Source organism: Capra hircus, chromosome 5, assembly GCF_001704415.2.
Source record: "Capra hircus breed San Clemente chromosome 5, ASM170441v1, whole genome shotgun sequence".
NCBI classification, from domain to species: domain Eukaryota; kingdom Metazoa; phylum Chordata; class Mammalia; order Artiodactyla; family Bovidae; genus Capra; species Capra hircus.
In genome coordinates, this window is record NC_030812.1 from 68,378,880 (window position 1) to 68,402,304 (window position 23,425).

Consider the following 23,425-nt stretch of genomic DNA (forward strand, 5'->3'; position numbering starts at 1 on the left):
CATTTATTGTGTGCGTGGAACTTTCACATAGAATGAGCAAACAAGGGTGTTAGTTGGCAGTGCTGGGCCCTACAGATGCAGTGATGAAAGGAGCAGATATGATCTCTGACCCCAGGGAATTTACAATTTAATGAGGAGACAACCCTGAACAAGGAATTACAGTTGTGATAAAGCTCTGTGGGAGGGGAAGTAGAGAGGATTAATAGGGACCCCAGCAGAGGCACCTAATCTCGTCAAGGATACGGGAAGCTTTGATTAGGTAGGGTATTGGAGCTGCTTTGACATGTAAACCTTGAATTCTTAGTGAGTTAACCACTAAAAGTTTGTTTCTCATTCACGCCACAGTCTGAGTCAGGGATTCTTGGTCAGGCAGCCTTCCAAGCGCCAGTCAGGGACCCAGGCTCCTTCTCTCCTTGGCTCCACCCAGGTCTTTGGAGTCCTTTACATTCAGCTGGTGAATGGGGAAGAGATCATGAGGAAGGCATGCTGCTGCTGTTTAGTCGCTCAGCGGTGTCGGACTCTTCTGTGACCCCATGAACTGTAGCCCACCAGGCTCTTCTGTCCATGGGATTTTCCAGGCAAGATTACTGGAGTGGGTAGCCATTCCCTTCTCTAGGTGATCTTCCCAATCCAAGGATTGAACCCACTGAGCCACCCGGGAAGCCCTGAGGAAGGCCTATTAAATGTTTAACCACCTCGCCCCAGAAGTGACATATTCCACTGACTGTGCCTAGTCCTGTGGTCCCACATAGATTGAAGTGGGTCTAGGCAATGTGATTGCTGTGTGGAATCACATTTCCCAGCCACACATCCACACTGCAGAAAGGGAAATGGACCTTTGGTGGTTGGTTAGCTAACTCTGCTGCAGCTTCCCTAAGGAAGTGAGGTATACAGTAAGATCATAAAGACTCTAGTTTGGCTGTGATCCCAGAGGAAAGAGGAGTCTACAGTACTTTTTTGCCACTGAGACAAATTCTTCTCCCCAACCCCTTTTGTGTGTGTGTGTGTGAATACAGCCACATAGAGAATTAAATTTCATGTAATAGTATTGGAAAGGGAAGGGGAGGAAACTGGTTTGCATATAGCAAGTTCCTTGTTTTCCGACTTTGGGAAAGTTGACAATTTCTCAAGTCACACTTTCTTCATCTGTAAAATGGGTTGTAAATATCCTTAAGAGTTGTGCTCAGCTTTGGCAGGTTGAGATGCTTCAGCTGTGGAATCCTTGCTTTGAATGATCTTATTACCTATGTGTGATAATCAAATCTGTGGCATTCATCTTGCTCATATATTGAGCACTTAGTGGTTGGTACTGTCCCTGCATTTCTAATATGCTATCTCATTGACTCTTCACAACATCTCTTCAAGGTTGATCTTGTCCCTTTCTTTCACAGGTGAGGAAACTAAGGCTCAGAGAGATTGAGTAACCTGTTTCTGGCCACAGAGCTGGTCAGTTGTGAAGCTCTAATTGAACACAGGGCTGCCCAACTCTGAAATGCAGTGTTTTCCCCGGTGCTTCACTGCCCTGTCCTTTTCTTTTTTCTTTTTTTTCTTATTTCCTTAGGAATAGAAACAGGGTATCTATATTCAGACTCCTTAAAATTTCAGGGACTTTCAAATGAAAATTCCTTCTTGAATCTTTTTTTATCTCATTGTTAAGACTCATTGTTTATACTTCTTAGTGTCTGTCAGTCTATGGCTGAATGTAATGAATCAGTTGGAAGTATATTTGCTAAAGCAAATACTCTTGAGATCTCTGGAAGAATACATTTGGAATGCATGTGTAATGCCTTTTATGAAACGTGTCCTTGTCAGTGATTGGAATTTCAAAACCATTTCAGAGATGTTTATCTTTTCCAGCCTGTAAAATAAATAATGAATTTCAGATGATTTTCTTGATTACCTGTGTAACTATTTTAACTCTGAAATTTTTAGACAAATATTTCATGTCCTGGACCTCATGAAAATGGACATGGTGAATTTTACAATTCGGAGTCTCAGACCACATCTTCAACGCCAGTTGGTAGATTATGAGAGAACCAAGTTCCAAGAAATTTTAGAAGAAACTCCAAGTAAGTAAACTATGTGTGGATATATATTGAAATGGGGTGAAATACGGCATTTTGGTTTTTGATATCTTAAATAGTATTACTAAAGACTTTTGGCATTTCTGTTCAACATTTTTTTGACTTCTAAAATTAATATCACAAACTTACAGCTGTTAACTTTGACCCCAGGACTGTGCTAAGCACTACTCTCTATGCATTAAAAAAAAAAAAGAAAGAAACATTTATTAACCATCTGCTGTGTCCCAGATACATCTTGGGTGCTGTAGATATGAACAAAAAATAAAGTTGCAGCTCCCAAGGAGATGGCCGAGTAGGCATGACAGAAAAGCATATGTGGTCAGATGTGTTATTTAGTGCTATGAATAAAAGTAGGATAAAGAAACAGACAGTAAAGGGGCAGGAGTGAGGGTAAGAGGTTATTTTTTTTAGGTGAGGTGGACTGAGAGGCCTCTCAGAGAAGTAACATTTGAGCAGAGTTTGCAAAGGAATGAGGAAGGGCCATGTGAAGATGTGAGGGAAGAACATTCCAGCCAGAGAGAGCTGCAAGTACAAAGGCCTTGCAGTAGAAACTTGCTTGTGTTTTGCACAAATGGCTGGAGTAGAGCAGGCAGGAAAGAGTGGTTACAGTTGAGGCCAAGAAGTAGACCAAGGCAGGTCCTATAGAGCCTTGTTAGGAAATAAGAGGAATTTGGATTTCAGTCCAAATGTGATGGGGAGTCATTGGAGAGCTTGAACAGGGATGCAGCATCTGCTTTTTATTTTTAAAACATACTCTGGCTCCTGGGTAGAGAATAAATCATATGGGAGCAAGAAGGGAAACAGGGACACCAATTAGGTGGTATCACAGATGGCGGATGGTCCAAATGGTGGTGGTAGAAGGTAGTGAGAAGAGATCAGGTTCTGGTTGTATTTTGAAAATGGAGTAACAAGATTTGCTGCAAGTTGGATGAGGGGAAAATGAGAGTGGAAGATGACTCTAAGCAACTCGATGAATAGTGATGCCTATTAGTGAGATGGGAGAGACCCAGGAAAGGAGGGTGGGAGATGGGATGAAGTCAGAGTTCAGTTTTGGACCTGTGAACTTTGAGATCTTGTTTGACATCAATATGAAGATACCGGAAGGGATTTAGGAATGAGATTGGAGTTTGGGGGAATGGTGAGCACTGGGAGTGTACATCTAAAGCCATGGAACTGGATAGTAGCTGACGCATATAGAATGCTTACCATATTCTAAACACTTTACCTGTTTTAACTGATTTAATCTTTATAAAAACTTTAGGAAATTACTTCCTATTTATGGATGAGGAAACTGAGACAGAGAGAGGCTCAATAACTTGTACCATAATACAACTTGAGAGTTGTAGAGCTGAGACTCACCCCAGAAGTCTGACTCCACACTCCTGTCCACTCCATGCTCTTATCCCAGGGTGACCCTGGATGAAATTACCTAGACAGTGAGTGTAGATACTGAGTGGGCCTGACCTGGGACTTTTGCACATCTAGAGCTTAAGAAGAGAAGAAAGATCCAACAACAGAGACTGTGTAGCCAGAGAGGGGAAGAAAGACAGGAGAGGGTGGTGTCCTGCAAAACAAGTGAAGAGAAAGTGTTCAGTGATCAGCTGTGACAAGCGCTAAGTGGTCAAGAAAGATGAAGACCAAGGCTTGACTGTGGTATGAGACCGTATGAGGCTCCTTGGTAACTGTGATGGGAGCAGTTTCAGTGGACTAGTGGACATTAAAACCAGGCCAGAAGTGGAGAGGAGGAAGTATGACCTCACTGAATCCTCACAGTTCCTCAGTGGGGGAGGTACTGTTCTCCCTTCATTCCACAGGTGAGGAAACCGAGATCCCAGATGTTGGACAGTTGGCAAGAGGCTAGCTCACTGGTTCCCTTATTAGCAAACCCTTGACAGCAGCATCTGGGCTTCAGTTGCAACCACAGTCTAAGTCTGGGTTAGGTGATCCCCCCATGCCACCTTCCCCCTCGTGGACTGTGCTCTTCTGTCAAGATGGTCAATATGATAGCCTTATGTATACAGAGCCAAACACATGCCTCCTTTAGAGGGATTTCAGCAGACTGGAGCCTGTCCAGGGAAGAGGGCAGGGGCATGGAGGGTGACATGAGGAACAGTCAGTGAAGCTGGGCCCATAGTGCCTAGTACCAGGGAGACTCAGGTGGGCCATGAGCACTGCCTGCCCTGTGGTTAGTGATTCAGGGCTTTGGTTAAGTTCTGAAGAGCAGACTAGGACCCATGGGAGGGAAGTAGCCAACAGCCAGTTTAGACCTTCCTAGCAGCTGCAGCTGCTCTTTTAACTTCGGAATGGACTTCCTGTCACTCATAGTAGCCCATGCTAGCTAACATTTTGTTTGCACACTTACTGTGTGCCAAGACCTTATTATGTGCCAAACACCTTACTTTTATTAGCTCATTCAAGCTTCACAAATCACCCTATAAGACTGTTATCACCTACTGTTTATAAAGGAAGAAATTGAGGTTAAAGTAAGAGATTGCTAGTGGGTGGAAGAGCCTAGATAACTCAGGCGTGTCTCTGCCCCGAAGTGTATGCATTCAACCACTATGCAAAACTGACTCTCTCCAAACAGTATACCAACTGCCTTGGGAGTATTTGCAGAGATAGTTCTAGCATTGAGTGGCAGATATGACTAGATGATGTCTAAGGATCCTGCAACAAAAATTCTCTTGACTTTGGGGTTACATTGTTTTGACTTCAAAGCCAGAGAGGGATTATGGGAAATAGAACCCTACATCAACCCTGGATCTGAAACCTGAACTATTAATATGATAACCATATTCTTAGCAGCATTTTCCTTAGACTCACTGGTTGGTTTCATTTGTGTCCCTGTGTGTTCATATACATGTGTACAAATGTCTCCATGTCTTGAGTCAAGATGGGCCTGTAATCTTGAACAAAACCCTTAATGTAGGGTTGAACTACAGTTTTGTTCATCTCAAATGATTTGTTTCTCTCCTTGAAATCCAGACTTAGTCACTTGTATTTCACTTGTACCTTTCACATTGACTTGGATATTTCCAGAGATTTAAGAATAGAATGAATCCAGCTGTGCAAATAGGTCATTATTGCCCAGCTCTAAATATGTTCCCAGAGAAATCAGGAGTCCAGGAAGCAGAGTGTATGTCAGCTGTTAATTATATCCTCAAGTCACGCTGCCAAAAGTCGGCCACTGTGCCCTGCTATCAAAATAAAAGTCTTACAGTACTGCACAGAAGTACAAAAGTGTTGGATTTATTTGTGTACATGATTTTTGTAAATAATTATTTGGAAAATCAATATTTAGAAGTACTCTGGGTTTCCTAGTTGACTCCCCAAAAGATTGTATTTTGCCAACAGAGAGATTTTATGTCATCTCCCTATTTAAAATACACTGAAGAAAGCCTTACGCAGTGATTGGGTATGTGTCTTAAATGTCAGCAAAATAACGACATTAAATCCAACAACTAAATTATCTGTGGAAAGAATAGCACATAACCCCTAGGCCACAAGTAATTTTTCAGATACTCGGAAAGAAAAGGTTTTATTTAGATCATCTCTTATATCTGATAAAATGTTCTTAGGAACTTCATTTCATGTGATTCAGAAATCCTCATGGGACATAAATATTTTTCAAAAAATAAATGAAATTGCATTATGATTGTCTTTACCTGGCACCCAAGGCATTCTGGAAATATTTATGGAACATTGTAGAGATGAGCAAGCTGATACTCAGCAGCAACCTGTCCAAAGACAGAGGCACACAGCTGAGAAACAGCAAAGCTGGGACTGGAAACCAGGTCTCCCCTGGCCAAGCCAGGAGTAAACCAAGCTGCTGCCTTCATTCCTTTCTTTGGATTTTTCAATTTTGTGTTGTATCAGTTGAGTTATATCAGAGGGAACAGAAACTCACTGGCTGATTTAGCAGAAAAGGAAGTGAATGGAAGGAGAGGGCAGTTCACAGAAAAGCTAAAATTTCCTGAGACTGCACAAGGCCAGAAATCAGGATGGCATCAGGAATCTGGAGAGGAAAAAACAAGGGGAATTTCCCAGCTGCATCCTCAGATGGTTAATGTGCACTTCAACACGGACCATCCTTGAACGCTGTAATCATCAGAGTCCCAGGAAAGAGTCTGATGGGCATATGACTCAGCCAGGCCAACCCCTGGGTAGGGAGGTTGCCTGGTCCTGGTCATGTGGCCTCTAATTAAATCCGCAAAAAGCATGGAGTGAAGGAAATGATTTCTCAAAATCAGTGCCAATAAAAGGGAAGGTGAGGTATAGCCAGGCATAAAAGAGTCGATGTCACGGATAAGCAGACTAGATTCTTCTAACTGAAAACTGGAATATTGGGTGTGAATATTTTCCAGAATATTGAAAATAGGGGCCAGGCTAGCTCTCGGTCTTTGCAATTCTGAACAGGCACCATACAGTGAACCAGGAGAATGGTGCAGAATACATGAATGGGAGTCCCTGGCATTGTCCAAACCTTTAGATAACCCCTATTTTCAATATTCTGGAATTTCAAAAGAGTTGGACATGACTGAGCATCTGAACACACGCTCACATACACAGAGCTGGCCTAATATGTACAGTAGGAAGTGTTCCCTCCTCTTGCTTTCTGAAAGTTTGCAAAAAACACCTTATATCTTTTAGTTTGATTTGCATGCACTGTGTATATCAGTAAAAGGGAATGATATCTTCAGGTGTCAGGGATCAAATCAATTTGCCAATCTGAAGGAGACTATTTGAGTCAGTCCTTAAGCCCATGGTTAACTCCAGAGATAGGGAGTTAAAAAGGAAACCTGCCAGGTCTCATACCATATATAGAGAGCAAAAGCTTTTTGAGAACCTGCTAAGTGACAAGTACCACTGGGAAAATGTTTGATTAGTTTCCAAAGCAAGGTACAGTATTTAGTGTATGGTTGGTGCTCAGTTGCCTTTGAAGAAATTAGTGGAGAGGCTTTTTTTCACATGGAAAACCAAGTACCAGTGCCTCCGAGGGTTGACCTTGCTCTTGGAGCCGCTCAGAGCAGTCAATATTCTTGCTTGTGGGAGTGAAATCTCAGCAGCGTGCGTGTGTGTGCTTAGCTGTGTCCAACTCTTTGGGGCCCGCAAGGCTCTTCTGTCCATGGGATTATGCCAGCAAGAATACTAGAGTGGGTTGCCGTTTCTTCCTCCAGGGGATCTTCTCGACTCAGAGATCGAACCCATGTCTCCTGCTGCTCCTGCATTGGCAGGTGGATTTTCTTTACCACTGAGCCACCTGGGAAGCCCCTGAAATCTTAGCAGATCCCTTAGAGAAAATCTTTGTTTCCCTCTAAACTCTTGCTCTTTCTGCTTTACCAATTGTACTCACGCCTGGTTACATATAAGGATCACCTGGAGTGTTTAAACACAGATGCCTGAGCCCATCTCAGGCTGATTAAATCAAAATCTCCAAGAGCTGACACCCAAAATCTTTTTTTTTTTTTTTTTCTGTAAATTCCCAAGGTGATTCTACCATCACCCAGGATTGAGAACCTCTGTGCTACACTGTTGCTTTTGTTTGAGATAACTAAATGGGCTTTTAAATATGTCAGTTGTAAATGATTACACTTGTATATAAATGCTTATTACTGCCACATTGTAATTATACCCCTGATGGTTTCCACTCTTACTCTCTGTTGGATCCCTTTTAAAGACTGCAAGTCTTTTACTTCTTTATAAACAAAACTGGGAAAACCAAGCACAACATTTGCCAACTGAAGAGAAGTAAAGTTGTGAAATTCTGGGGGTGGTATTGCTTTAGTATAGCAAATGGAGCTGCTCATAAATTATCCCTGTTTAAGGGCTGGGTCTGGTGAATTTCAGGGTGACTATTCTTTATTTCATTCTCTGGGTTTGTTTTTTTTTTTTAAATCTGCACCTGTTTTCAGTCTGCATTTGTAAGCAATTGACACCTTATAAATTCTGCTGCTACTGCTAAGTCACTTCAATTGTGTCCGACTCTGTGCGACCCCATAGATGGCAGCCCACCAGGCTCCCCTGTCCCTGGGATTCTCCAGGTAAGAACACTGGAGTGGGTTGCCATTTCCTTCTCCAATGCGTGAAAGTGAAAAGTGAAAGTGAAGTCGCTTTCTCCTTATAAATTCTACCAAATGCATATTTTTTATAAGAAATGTAGTCAATGGCACCCCACTCCAGTACTCTTGCCTGGAAAAATCCCATGGACGGAGGAGCCTGGTAGGCTGCAGTCCATGGGGTCGCCAAGAGTCGGACACGACTGAGCGACTTCACTTTCACTTTTCACTTTCACACATTGGAGAAGGAAATGGCAACCCACTCCAGTGTTCTTGCCTGGAGAATCCCAGGGACGGGGGAGCCTGGTGGGCTGCCATCTATGGGGTCGCACAGAGTCGGACACGACTGAAGTGACTTAGCAGCAGTAGTCTAAAGAACAATTGATTTCTAGGGGTAAACCTTAGAACTGGGTCTGAAGTAAAAAAAAAAAAAAAAGTATTCATATTAGCATGTTGGGAAAAGCAAACCTCTGATCAGATACTCCAAGGGGTCTGGAACCCAAAATGTTTAATCACCACGGCTTTTAATCTAGATAACTTCTCTGCACAAGACTCTAGGTCATGTGTGAGCTGGCCTGTCTGTCCATCTGATGGTATCTGCTGCAACTCTCTCCTCCCTTCCCCGCCTCTTTATGGACCAGCAGTACAGATTTGCTTGTAGCATCCAAACTGCCATGCTTTCCCATTATTCCGTCTCTCTCTGTGGCCTGTTCTCCTAGCCTGGAGTGACAGCTCTTCCCTCTATCTGCCTCGTGTCACTTATGGAGTTCTTCCTCTTAGACTCCACCGTAGACAGCCTCTCCTCCCTCTACCCCACTGCGCCTTCGAGTACTCACTGTCTTCTGCTGTAATCATGAGCTCACATGACTGTCTGCCCATCTGGACCGTAGGCCCCTTGAGGGCCGTGGCCATCTTACTGTTCATCGTGTGTGGAATGCACAAATGAAGGAGTCTATCAGCCGTAGGACAAGTGTGTGGCCTTTTCCCTTGCAGGTGCTCTTGATCAAACTACAGAGTGGATAAAAGAATCTGTCCATGAAGAGTTACTTTCTCTTTCTGAGGCTACTTTAACCCCTGGAGCCGAAAACAACTCCAAGCCAAGCCTGAGCCCTACATTGGTGCTAAATAATAGTTACTTGAAACTGTTACAGTGGGATTATCAGAAAAAAGAATTACCAGAGGTGAGTTTTTTCCCCCCCTTTGGCTTCCCTCAAGTTTTCAATATTCTAATTCTTAAGTTCAAACAGTGTATCAGCTGGTCTGTCTGTGTTGCATGTGGTTTAATGACCGTAACTGGAATCAGATGAAAAATAGGGATTTGGATGTAACACTGCTGATTTTACACTTTGATGGTACTGAGCTTCCCTTTCTATTTTTACATCTTAAATATGCTAGACACTCATGACAGATGGAGCACGTCTTCAGGAACTGACAGAAAAGCTGAATCAACTGAAAATGATTGCCTGCCTGGCCCTTATCACCAATAACATGGTGGGTGCTCTTACAGAAGGCCTACCTGAGCTTGCAGTCAGACTAAAAAGGATTTCAGCTGTTCTACTTGAAGGCATGAACAAAGAGTGAGTTCCAGCATTTTTATCTGCTCTCCCTTGTATTCCAGCTCTGCATGTGTTTCAGAGAACATGAATAACCTTGGAAAATCTGGATGTGGTATTCAGGACCATGCTTTAGAGAAGCTTAGCTCATGCCTTCTTTTCCTAGAGTTTCTTTTCATGTCTCTGAAGGCTTAGATGTCCCTCACCGGTAGGGAGAGGTCTTTTCCATAACAGGTGCCAGGGTGAGTGTAGTGTTTCCACTTAGGATGGATATGTGTACAAGCTCTCCTTTGACAATGTTGTGGAAAAAACAAACAATACCTAGAAATTCGTCATGCTCAGGGTCTATCAGAGAGGCTTTCTGATTCAGTTATTCTGACTCCATCATTGTTCTGCAACGAAATGTTTACCAGCTTCACAGATCCAGCCTCTGTGAAGCCTACAGAAGTAGTGACATCTCTGTCCTTCAGAGATGTTTTACAAGTCAGTGAAAGTTTTGTCTTTGCCAAATTCATTTCTCAGTGTCAAACCATCATTGAATACTAGAATCTCATTTCAGTTTTGCATTATTGGGAATCCTGTCCAAGTCAGAAAATTTCTAATCCTGGCCAATGACCAGGTGTTTCCATGGGTCTCCTATATGTCAGCTCCTCTTGCTGACTGTCCTCTCAGGTGCTTTCAGGGACTTTACACCCAATACATCCAACATCCCATCTTCCTGCTTGTTATTCAGAGAGCACATGCATGACTTGATAAAATCCTAGAATCTTAAAAGCCAAACTAGCCCCAGTGATTCTGGCAATCCAGAGTTCTCATTTTGACCTAAAGCTCAGAGAGAATAGGATTTGCCTTAGGCTGTACTCCACGAAAAGGTCAAGCCAAGGCCTGAGCCCAAGCCTGACTGTCAAGTCCCTGCCCTTTCTACTGATCCTGGTGCTAACCTGCCAGGCTCTTTTCTTTCACATTCCAGAACCCAAGACCTATAAGGAAAAGAAACCTGCTCTGATTTTGCAGAAACCTGCTCTTAGCATTTCCCCACACTGGGTAACCATTATTTTCCAGGAATTTTAATTTATTAAGCCTTTAATGAGTCCCCAGATACTGCTTAGTGTTAGCTGCTCAGCCGTGTCCAACTCTTTGCAACCTCATGGACTATAGCCCAACAGGCTCCTCTGTCCATTGAATTCTCCAGGCAAGATTACTGGAGTCGGTTGCCATTTTCTACTCCAGAAGATCTTCCTAACCAGGGACTGAACCCGCATCTCTGCATTTCTTGTATTGGCAGGCAGATTCTTTACCACTGAGCCACCTGGGAAGCCCTCCAGTACTGCCTAAGTATTCATATGAAGCACATAGCAAAATGGTTACTAGAAGGACAGGCTTTTGGGTTAGACAAAACAGGGTTTAAATCCTAGCTGTGCTGCTGACTTGTAATGTACCATTGAATAAGATCCTGAGTTGCTCTGAGTCTCATGGCCTCACTTGTAAGGAGGGATATAAAGATACCTACCTTAGAGTTATGGCAACTTAAGATGACATTTGAAAAGACCCTGATGCTGGGAGGGAATTGGGGGCAGGAGGAGAAGGGGATGACAGAGGATGAGATGGCGGGATGGCATCACTGACTCTATGGACATGAGTTTGGGTAAACTCCGGGAGCTGGTGATGGACAGGGAGGCTTAGTGTGCTATGGTTCATGGGGTCGAAAAGACTGAGCGACTGAACTGAACTGAAGATGACTCGTGTGTAGCATTTAGTGCAGGTGTGTGGCACGTGGTAAGTGCTTGATAAATGTTAGCTCTTAATAACTATTTAGTTGTTTGTTAAGTCATCTTCTTCATAGTTGTTCTGCTTATCTGATTGTTTTGTTGTTTTGTCTAATTCCTCTCACCACCATCCCCCCTTCTCTTACCTTTAATCCATTTTGCACAAAGTTGTCTTAAAGATCCTTTCTGAATAGCGAGATGCAATTTTCAATATCATTCACAATAGTGTGGACACAGCAAATGCTGCTTCCTATTATACCTTTTTCATTACCTATTAAATAACCACCACTAACTACTTTTTACATCTTTTCGGACTGTATATATTTGGAACTATTGATCAGCTACTTGAAAGTAACAGTGGGAAAGAGTCTCTCATTTTTCATCATGGTAGGTCAAGAGTTTTAGGTAATTTGTCTTTATGGTGTTGGCCTCTGAATGTCTTTATTTCTTGTTTTTGGCTAGTGTTAAAGGTTTCCCGCATAGGCATGGATAAATGAATTGTTTCTATCTTATTTTCTAAGCACATTAAAAACAAAATCTATGACTGAATCCACTCAGGCCAGACGGTTTATTCTGTAAATTAAACAAATATTTTCTATCCTTTTCTGATAGCCCTGCCTGAAAATGGGGTTGCAGATTTATTTTTAGGGACCTCATTTTTCTGTCTGTGCTTTTCATATTTCCTACAGAATTGAGTGGTTTTAAGCATTTAAAAGTCTGATGCATATAAAGCTTGGTGGTTGGGAGGAGTTGCCTATTTTCTAAGGTCATCCTAATAGGGGTAATTTTTGTCTGTATAAGAGAAAATTGGTAGACATTTGAAACAAGCTGGTATATTTTTTAAACAAAACAAAAACCTGCTGAATAAAAGCTGTCCCTGGTGGAATTATTGTTTCATATTTTGTAGGACCTTTAACTTGAAGGAAGTCCTGAATTCTATCGGCATTCAGACTTGTGTTGAGGTTAACAAGACCCTAACGGAGAGAGGTTTACCAACTTTAAATGCTGAGGTTCAAGCTAACCTTGTAGGCCAATTCTCAAGCATTGAAGAAGAAGACAATCCTATCTGGTCTTTAATTGGTGAGTCCTTATATATTTATTGGTTTCTGCTTCAATGTCAATATGCTTTACCACGCTGGCTTTGGCTAATGTTAAGTATCAGTCAAATTTTAGTCTTAAACAGATTACCTGCTTCTCTTGGTGAATAACTATTGAAAACATGAAGAAAGCATTAATATTTTCAAAGGTTTGGGACTCACTGCTGCTTATGTGTGTATATGTAGTGGAGTGGGGGGATGTTTCAGGGTCTTCTACCTTACTACCCAGCTGATAGGGTTTTTGAAGAAAATAACATCATGCTGCCATCATTTTAAATTCCTAGATCAATACAGCAATCCAAACCAGATGGCAGTATGTTCACAGAAAGTAGACACATGCTCTGATGGAAGCTAACCTGTGTGAGCTGAGGCCCCTTGCTTGATCAGGCTTAGAAAGACTAAAAGTTAAAAGGCCCATAGAACTGAGAGGCATAGTGGGGGGATTTTTTTTCCCTGCTTGATTGCTAAGAAAATAAATATCTCAGGATCAAATTGTGTTGCTGAGTTGGGGAAATGGAGAATGTATCAGGACTTTTTTCTGTTACCTGTGACAGATAATTTAAAACTCTAAAGTGGCTTCCCAGGTGGCTCAGTGGTAAAGAATCCGCCTGTCAAGCAGGAGACCTGGGTTTGATCCCTGGTTCTGGGAGATTCCCTGGAGAAGGAAATGGCTATCCACTCCAGTATTCTTGCCTGGGAAATCCCATGGACAGAGGATCCTGACAGGCTACAGTCCATGGGGTCGCAAAGAGTCAAACATGGCTTAGTGACTAAACAACAAGGTGGCTTAAGCAGGAAGGGACTGTATTTGCTCATATCACAGAAAAGAGCAGTTGGTGGGGATTGGCTGCTGGTACAGCTTAATCAGAGTTCAGATGATGTCTTGGCACTGTTTCCCTCTTGTGGTCCCTCAGTGCTGCCTTCCTCTGGGATGGCTGTCTCTAGAATAGTCTCTTCCCAATATAACAAGATGACTTCCACTTCAGCCTGCATCTTTCCATATTTAAATCAAGCCAAAAATAAAAAAAGTCAGTTTCCCTCCCCTCTTAGCTCAAACTATGACCCTAGAATTGAATCCCATTAGCTCCAGTTGGTGGTCACATCCCATTTTTGGTGGCCAGAGTGGAAGAAACTTAACCCTAAGACATGTGTTCAGCTCCTGGAAACAAAGTGAGTCAGCTTTACCTGAACACCTGATCTGAAACCAGGGAAGCAATTGTTTTCCCCAGACAGAATCAGGGTGCTGTGGCCATAAGAAGAGGATGGGGTGACATGGGAGACAAAGCAAGTGTCAGCTGCAGTGGGAGAGGGACAGATGGAGGAAAGAGTGTGGAATTTGAATATCCAAACATTCCAGCAGGAATCTGCAAGTTTTCAAAGCACCGCACTGACTTCTCTAGGAACACAAACACTGGTTATTATTTAGCTGAGATTCTTAAAGGGTGTCTTTCAACCTGATCCCTGGGGACATGGGATGCTGGTAATCTAAGCCACCCAGGCCACTGAAGGGCTCTGGTGTGCAGCACGTGGGCTTCGAGGGGTGGCAGGGAGGACAGTCACACACACAGCCTAACCTCAGCTGCCTGTGGCCGAGCCCTGCCCGTCATGACCATCACTGCTGACAAGCGTGTCACAGCCTGTCACCTCTGGTGGTACAGCCAGCACTTGGGCCATGGTGCTTCTCGGAGGAGGAGGGGCAGGCTGTCAGCCATCTCTGCCTCATACCAGGAGACCCTCGCTAGTGCACAGGTCTCATGAGGAGGATGGGATGCATCTTTGCTCATAGCAATTTCCCCAGACCATGGGGGGTGGGGCCCAGAGATGACCTTTAATAGATATCTGAGGGGATGACAGAGGATGAGATGGCTGGATGGCATCACTGACTTGATGGACATGAGTCTGCGTGAACTCCGGGAGTTGGTGATGGACAGGGAGGCCTGGCGTGCTGTGATTCATGGGGTCATAAAGAGTTGGCCACGACTGAGTGACTGAACTGAACTGAAGTGTCAATCACAGATTGGCACTTGCCATCTACCTCTCTAAGGATTAAATCATGTGCTGCTGCAGCTACTCACCTCCAACACCCCCTGAAAGGAGTTCAGGATGGAGAATAGAAAAGAGGCACTCTGTGCTCGGGGGGAAAACTGGCAGGGTAGGTCTTCACGTAGTTAGATATTCTCCGGAGCTTTTTATGAGCCCAATTCACATATCTCCTCTTATCTGGGAAAACACTAAAATCCTTCATAGTGATGACTGTTTCTCGTGACTAGCAGAAGCTTCACGAGACTAGCAGAAACCTTTTGTAAAATGTTTTTTATTGCATGTATTCTCCCTTCACCAAAATCACATATATACTGTCCCTTTCCCCTATGACTTTGGAACAGCCTCTCGGAGCTATCTGAGGTGCTGTCTCCCAGTCCTCATATTGCCTCAAATAAAACTCAGTTTGCAACTCTCACATTGCGCAGTTTTTAAAGTCAGCAGTGGAGTGGATGAATGAATGCAGGGAGACTTGGAGCAGTCAAGCCTCTCTCACCTGAGGCCATATGACCAGCAGGTCTCAGGGTAGGGAGTCTTCCTGTCTCACTCACCTTCTCATCTGCTCTGATGGGTACTCCAGTCAGAGCTGGAGCCCTGCTGCCCGTTGGCAGGCTGGCCAGAGCCTCGGGTGTTCTCTGTGCTCTTGCTTTAGATCAGGGAACTACTGGCAGCGCCAGAGAGAGAGGGGGAAGCTGGGGGCCAGGAGATGCCCCACCCTGAGGAGGCCTCTTAAAATCCAGTCAAGCCACTTTTTCCACCCAGCCCTCCCTATTCCAAGTTTCCTGTTCTTTTGCAAATTGAGAGTATTTTATAACCTTGTTCAAAGTATTGTTGCCTAGCAACTTGCATGACTCACTTGAGCGTCTCTCCCTAGGCTCTGGAAGCCAAGGCATGTCTTTGGCAGGGGCTGGGTTTGGCTGCTCCTAAATGGACAGACGCTTCTATCACTTTAGTCTTGGCCTAAAAACTGACTTGTCCACAGAAGAGACAGAACTACTTGTCAGCATAATAACAGTTTTGAAAGACCTGCATTCTTTAAACAGTCTCACAGAAAAGTGTCCAGACCATAACCGTGACAAAAATAGACCCGGGCTCATGAGAGTCGAGCAGCCAGCCTAATGGGGAGTTTAGTGGACCATTTGCTCTGAATTCTCTGCCCACAGAGGAGCAAGAATATATTAGACCTTAGAGGGATCCCTGGGACAGAAGAAGGGCTCCAGCTTAGCCCTAGCTTTCCTCCTCTGTTGTTCATGGTACCCACAGTCTGCCTTCTTAGTTCTCAGTTGATGTGCTATTTATTTACAATAAAATCACAACTCCCACTGTGTTTGCATGCTAATGGCCACCGACATTTTTAAAAAGTAATTTTCAACTGTACAAATGATCCCTCCATGAATAATTTCCTCTTGTTGAAAAATTATGGATAAGGCTCAGGTCTTCTTCAGCCCCCATTCCTCTCTGGCTCCTTGCATTTTCAGTTTGGGGTTTATCTTCATAGACCTTTTTCATTCCATTCTCACTTCACTACAGTCAACATTTATGACATGCCTGCTGCCTGCCAGACCAGGGAAATAAAGGCTAAAAAAGTAGCCCTCACCCTCAGAAAGCCTACTGTCTGAGAAATGAGAGAGAGAAATTCTCAAGTAACAATAATAAGGGTTGAGTATATAATAAGGTTGAGTAATAATAAGGGTATAACAGATGGTAAGGAAAGCCACAGAAAGGAGGTGACTTTAGTATCAGTATGATGTTCTTGACTTTGGCAGAGATGAAGTGAGATGGAAGGGCATTCTAGTAACGGGAAATAGTCTGGGCTAAGATATGGACATGGGACACTGGGCACTTTGAGTTCCAGGTCAGATCTGACTGAAATGTATGATTTGGGGTAGACGTGTTTGGATATAAGAATTTCAGTAATATTACAGCTGTCTGTATTAGATGAGTGTATTTAAATGGCAGCCCACTCCAGTATACTTGCCTGGAAAATCCCATGGATGGAGGAGCCTGGTGGATTGCAGTCCGTGGGGTCGCAAAGAGTCAGGCACGACTGAGCAACTTCACTCACTCACTCATTTTCCTTAATAAGTGTTTTTATTTGTGAGATTTCTGTTTCCAGAGCCAGAGAATGTCCTTGGAGCAGCCTGGGCTGGAGCAGGTCTGGCTTGTCCAGTGCCATTTGTCCAGGACACCACAGCTTCCCTTTTTTAAGCATTTGCATGCATTTGGGAAGTCTTCGCAAATGCAGATGCACCGAAGCAGGAAGAGTGGAGAAGGTGGCAGTGCTAGTTGGGGTGGTCCTTCCTCAGTGCCTCCAGATTCTTGCCCACATGGGGGGTGGTCGTACAATTTATTTTCTAACCCGGGACACTGTTGAAAGTGTTCTTTTTATTAAGACCAGGACAGCAGGTGTCAACTTCAATTATCCTGAGAAAACCTAGATGTATGTTCCCCTTTGCCTTGTGGCAGTTTGGGCTCCCAAGTTTGCCAGATCTGTAGATTTTTCAAGAAGAACCAAAAATTTGATTTTCTATGTGAAAGCCCCTCATTTTAAATAGCTTCTGTTTTTTAGAAAAACACTGTCTGGGCTAAACTAGCAATCCTAGTTTATATACTCAGCTTTAGGATATATAACTAAAATTATGGACATTAGAATTTTTATAAAAGATTCCCCACTCTACCCTGAAAGTGCTGTGTATGTTTTATTAGTTAGCTATTACTGTGTAACAGATTTCCCTAAGACTCCATCTATCATTGCTCACCAGTCTGTGGGGCAACTAGGCAGTTCATTTGGTCTTGCTGGACTCAATGCATGCATTTATGGTAAGCAGCCTCATGGGTAGTTAGCTCTGCTGGTCTTGCCTGGGCTGTCTCAAGTGTTTGGGATTTGGTTGGCTACTGGTTGGTCTAGGATGGCCTAAGATGGAACAGCTGGGCTTCCCTCAACATGGGCTCTCATCTGGCTCAGGCTTGTTTACATAGTGGTGGTAGGCAGAAAGGGCAGATTCAAACCATGCCTCTTGAGCATGGAACTCACACACCATCACTCAGGCCACATTCTGCATGGGCCAAAGCAGGTCAGAAGGCCATCCCTGATCCAAGACCTGGGCACCCGGGCTCCAGCCCTGATGGGAAGAACTGCCAGGCTACCTTGGAAAGGGCATGAGTATAGGGAGGGGGTAAAGAATTGAGGATGTTGTTGCAATCCATCTACCACAATTACTATTCTCATGTTTAAAAAGTACATGCTTTAATAATAGGACAGATAAACATATTTTCTTTTCCCCCAGATAAACGAATCCAGCTATACATGAAGAGCCTGCTTTGTCTGCCAAGCCCTCCAAGATGCATGCCTCCTGTACCAGGAGGCCTTGCTGTCGTTCAGCAAGAGCTGGAGTCACTAGGCTCGCAATACGCAAACATCGTGAATCTCAACAAACAAGTGTATGGACCATTTTATGCAAATATACTCCGAAAGCTGCTGTTCGGTGAGGAAGCCACAGGGAAGGCAGAAGCTTCTTCATCTACTAACTAAAGAGGAAATGACACTGGAAAAGAGATTGGAAGCCCAGCACTTAGGTACCCAGTCTGTTTCCACCAGCGGCATTACAGATGGGGCACATTCTCGATCCTGTGTGAAGCACAGTGTTAGCCCGAAGTTGTGTAACCCAGTAACGTCAGCATTGCAGAGACATGCACATCACAATGCCCCCACATGTGCACCATTTTCGAGTCCTAAAGAGACTTTTTAACGAACAGAAAGCTATTTGTATTTAATTTTATTACCTATATAATACTTGTAAATGTTTTCTTAAGCATTTATATCTGGCTTATTCATTCAACCCTTAAGGAGTTGTATTTCCTCACCTGTTACTATCAGATCTAATGATTTTTTTTTTTTAAACTTTGGTACGGCTTCTTAAAGGGTTGAAAGTTGTGATCATAACCAAGTGGACTGATGTTCTAAATAAATGATGTGAAGTAAGGATAATTGTATTTGAAATGTACAAATTAAATTTTACTCATATGTAATAGAAACTTACATAGTCCTCAAATTCTACAAATATACCTAATCACGTTTGGTGATACCGATGGTCAGTATTTGTTTAGAATTTAAATGTATTAAATACATTTTTATGCTATGTACAAATTTTAGATAAAACCTCCCTTGATGATTTAATGGAAATAGAAACAAACCCCTTCTAAAATCTCATTCTAGAGGGTGGATTCTTCTTGCAACTTATGCTGCTCTCTGAGAGAAACACTTTTTGCACACATCTCTTTGTGAATGTCCTTGCATTTCTCAGGCCATTGGTAAGGTTTATATAAGATTTTAATATTTTTACATAAGGCAGGAGCGGTTTGAATTGGTAACTTGAATTTACTTGTAAGAAAAAGTTCATAAACTGGGACCCCCATTCTCAGTGAAATTCACATCTGAAAAAGAAACAGATGTACTTTGGATTATTTTTCTTCTTTAAGCATATAATGTGCTAGCAAATGCCTTCTCTGTGGATTTAATTCTTACCCCACCATGACCAAGAAGCTCTTCTCAGTACCATCATCATTTGCCATTCTTGTGCATTAAACTTTGCCACGCTGGCACTGCTTGTCAGGATCCTAGAGAAATCTGCTTGTCTTCGAATTACATGCTTCTGAAGTGTTGAGGGAAACACTACTGGATAATGCTTTATTTGCATAAAATGCATTTTTGATGGTTTGATTTTCTGAGGACTCCTTGAACCTTAGCGGTCTGGTGGAGAAGAGCAAGTAGGAAGAAAAAGATTAATCCTTCTTTCTTCCTTATCTCCTCTTCCTCACCATGACCTCTACCATTATGGTGCTACCTAGTGATTTGATGAAGGCCTGGGAAATTATTGTGTGGATAACTTATCTCTGATCCTTACATTTTGGAGGGATCTGCCAAATTGAGGAAATGTTGAACATCAGCTTTTTTCTCCCAATGACCAATACATATATCACCATTTTGTCCATTTGAGCAGCTATGTAGAAATGGAATTTACTGAAGAGCACATCATTGGTCTTACCCATTTTTTCCCTCCTCCTGTATGTCCATTCTGCCTGTTTCCTGTGCTTAGAAATCATAAGGTGCTGTAGATTTTTATTTGCATTTTCTCTTAAGTTGAAATTGTTTTCAACTGTTCACTTTGGGGCCTGGATAGCACAGAGGGTCTGAAAGGTAGCGTGTAGTGTGATTTTTTGTCACTTTCCCAGTGAACTGTATATATAACTAGAAGACCAGGTAGTATACTTTTTTACTATCAGATTGGAATCTGGCTGGTATTCTTATATACTTGATTATACTATACTTGCCAGCAGGAAAACAGTGTGCAAACATTTTTTTTTTTTGATGCATTTTAAAATGAAGGGCATTCTGCTTTTTTTTTTAAGTGGCAAAGTAAATCTCAATGTCCCATCTGGATTTAAGCAAGTACATTTATTAGGATTTTTAAATCCTGTCCCTTAGCATGTTGTTTATTTGGTTTTTACTTAAATGTTTACTTCTACTTTTGAGAATTTTCTTAACATGGTCTTGTTTTGTAATGTCAATTTTCCTAAACACCATACACACATTTTCATTCTTCTGCTAAAACATGTATTGTGCACACTAGTTACATTTTAAAACATTAAAAATTATTTCAAGATAGATGGTGTCTCTGTTTTCTAAACCACCTTTGGGTAGCTCGGGGCTGGAATATTGCACACTCTTTATTACAGTGGTTCTAGAAGGAATCTTCTACTTAATGTCAAAGCCTCACAGACATCAATCGTGTTCATTCATTCATTTAGTGAACAAATAGCTATTGAGCATCTACTATGTGTCAAGAAGTATCCTAGGTATTTAACACACAGATGACTAGATAGACACTGTTCTGAGAAGTTTGTAACTTAGTAAGAAGGACAAAATTGTGAACAATAGCAATAAAGTGTAATTCGGGCTATGCTTTTAAAACAAGTACACATAGTACAGAAAGTGAAGAACTAAAGAGCCTCTTGATGAAAAGTAAACAGGAGAGTGAAAAAGTTGGCTTAAAACACAATATTTAAAAAACTAGGATTATGGCATCCGGTCCCATCACTTCATGGAAAATAGAGGGGGAAACAATGGAAACGGTGACAGACTTTATTTTTGGGGGCTCCAAAATCACTGCAGATGGTGACTGCAGCCATAAAATTAAAAGATGCCTGCTCCTTGGAAGAAAAGCTATGACCAACCTAGACAGCATATTACAAAGCAGAGACATTACTTTGCCAATAAAGGTCCATCTAGTCAAAGCTGTGGGTTTTCCAGTAGTCATGTATGGATGTGAGAATTGGACTATAAAAGAAGCTGAGCGCTGAAGAATTGATGCTTTTGAACTGGGATGTTGGAGAAGACTCTTGAGAGTCCCTTGGACTGCAAGATCAAACCAGTCAATCCTAAGGGAAATCAGTCCTGAATATTCATTGGAAGGATTGATGCTGAAGCTGAAACTCCAATACTTTGGCCACCTGATGTGAAGAACTGACTCCTTAGAAAAGAGCCTGATGCTGGGCAAGATTGAAGGCAGGAGGAGAAGTGGACAATAGAGGATGAGATGGCTGGATGGCATCACCGACTCGATGGGCATGAGTTTGAGCAAGCTCTGGGAGTTGGTGATGGACAGGGAAGCCTGGCGTGCTGCAGTCCATGGGGTTGCAAAGAGTCGGATATGACTGAGCGACTGAACTGAACTGACGCATAGTATTAGAGGAAAAATCACTGGACTCTTTCACGGATCACCCTTGAGCTAAAACATGAATGACAGGCAGGAACTTGCCAAGAGACCAGGAAAGGGAAAGGCGCAAGAGGCCAAGTGCGCAGGAGGCACAGTCATGCGGAGAAATGGTGAGCCCAGGGAACAGCCTCCAAAAGAGGGGAAGTGACGGGAGGAAAAGCACGCAAGGGAAAAGGCTTCTGGGATGTCATGCTCATATGTGTGGGGTTTGTTCTGAAAGAGGTAAAGAATCAGGGAATCCTTTGAAAGTTGCAAACAATTATGTTTGGGAAAGATTGCCCTGGCAAAGCACATTCGCCATTGGTGCTAGAATATTATGTGCTGTGTACGTATGTGTACATGCCCTCAAACCTGAACACGTGGCACAAGCAGCAGAAATGGACTCTAGCTAACAGGCAGAAAGAGAGTTTATTGGAGAGATTTACATACTTCACAGAATCTATTTTGTTTGGGGAATTAAGCTTGGCAAATGGGTAGGAACGAAGGCAATGCAAGTGCAGGGCCTCAGCCAAGCGGGATTCAGAGATTGATTTCTCAACTGTCCTTGCTGTTTGCCTCATTTGCTCAAGATTTAAAGTCCTAGATATCAACATTCAGTGGGACGAATCTCTGTCAAGGGCAATGCTCTTAATTTGCATGGGATGGAATGAGATAGTGGCTGACACTTAGACTCCCATGTTCTTACCAATCACCCAACTAGTGATTTCTTTCAAATAGGAAAGGTGTCCGGAGGAGCAGAAAGAGAAAAACAAATCCACTATCCTTTACATTTATGAGGTCTTTTGAACTTGACTGGGAGAAATGTGTGAGGAGACCCCTCCCCCCATCCAGTATTGCCTCTAAGAATGACACTGTAAGGTGATTCCAGGAAGGGCATAGTCAGTGAAATCAGCCTTTACTGTGTGCGTTGATGAACTGCTGAACACATAGCTCTCAAGTCACCATGGCTTCAGCATAGCCTTATTTCTCAAATTATAGTTCCAAGTTTAGGGAAGGTTGGTGTATGTATCAAGGGCCTTAATCCAGCTACTCAGAAATCCAACTTCCATTCATCTTATAACTCAGCAGTCCTCAAAACCTTCAGCATCTCCTGAATCACTCAGAAGACAGGGGAAATAAATGGATTGCCCACTTCTATTCATGGTGCATTGGCCAGAACTCAAAATCATCTGGCTCCAAGTGCAAGCAAGTCAGGAAAATGTGCCCAGGAGAAAAGAGGTGGACATGGGTATTGGGTATTGGTAAGCATTAGCAGTTTCTACCTCAGATCCCGCCAGTTTCCTTGAATAAGCTCTATGAATCCTCTTTTCTATGAAAATAAGTTTAAAGTCATGTGTCTCCTCTGATCTTTTAGTATTAGCTCCCCAGAACACCGAGTTGAGAGGATTCTGAAGCCAAATCCAGGATAAGCAGTAAAGAATTCTGTGGCTGATTGGCCAAGTATGCCATGAGTGTGGGGCCTGCCACATTTTGTGCAACATATATTTTTTCACTTGAATCCTCCTTAAAACTAAAATTCAATCTGTTCTTCCTCTGGGGATGTTAAGTACCAACAGCTCCCACTCGTTAGTCAGTAAAAGTGGCACAGGACCAAGAGTCAGGGGACTTGAGTTTGAATTCACTTATTTTTCATAGCTATAGACCTCAAGTCAGCCTTCTAGTCTTGCCCTGAACATCGATTTCCTACCCTACCTGCCTGCCTCACAGAGCCCTAGCGAGAGTCAAATGAGATGTATTTGAAATTGTCTACAAACTTAAGCATAATGTGGCCAGAATACATTACAAAAGCTAATTTATTAGTCCTAAATCTCTTTCAAGCTTCAAGAGGTTTTAGTATTGTGAGATGTGGTGATCGAGTACTTAAGTACATAAGACCAAAAATTGTCAGCTCTCATCACAACCATGGTTCATTAAGCCCAATATTGTCATTGGCAGAGAAACTCAAGGGTATGTAGAGACTGCAGTTATTGTCCTTGATGTCGACTTCAAAGGATAGTGACACAACCCAACATGTTCCAATTTCGTTTAGTAAATCAGGTATGACTTTATCCTC

General features: G+C 42.7%; 1 protein-coding gene across 2 annotated transcripts in view; it reads left to right on the forward strand.

Annotated features, from left to right (window-relative positions):
- TCP11L2 (t-complex 11 like 2) overlaps positions 1–20,261 on the forward strand; it is a 46,335-nt gene extending 26,074 nt beyond the window's left edge. Inside the window, exons 6-10 of one of the 2 annotated variants that reach the window (XM_005680574.3) lie at positions 1,933–2,069; positions 9,134–9,321; positions 9,536–9,717; positions 12,367–12,539; positions 17,884–20,257. In XM_005680574.3, the coding sequence (XP_005680631.1) occupies positions 1,933–2,069; positions 9,134–9,321; positions 9,536–9,717; positions 12,367–12,539; positions 17,884–18,128 (925 nt within the window). In that variant the 3' untranslated portion in view covers positions 18,129–20,257. Of the gene's footprint in view, positions 1–1,932; positions 2,070–9,133; positions 9,322–9,535; positions 9,718–12,366; positions 12,540–17,883 lie in introns of both variants that reach the window. The other variant, XM_005680573.3, reaches the window with a different exon arrangement.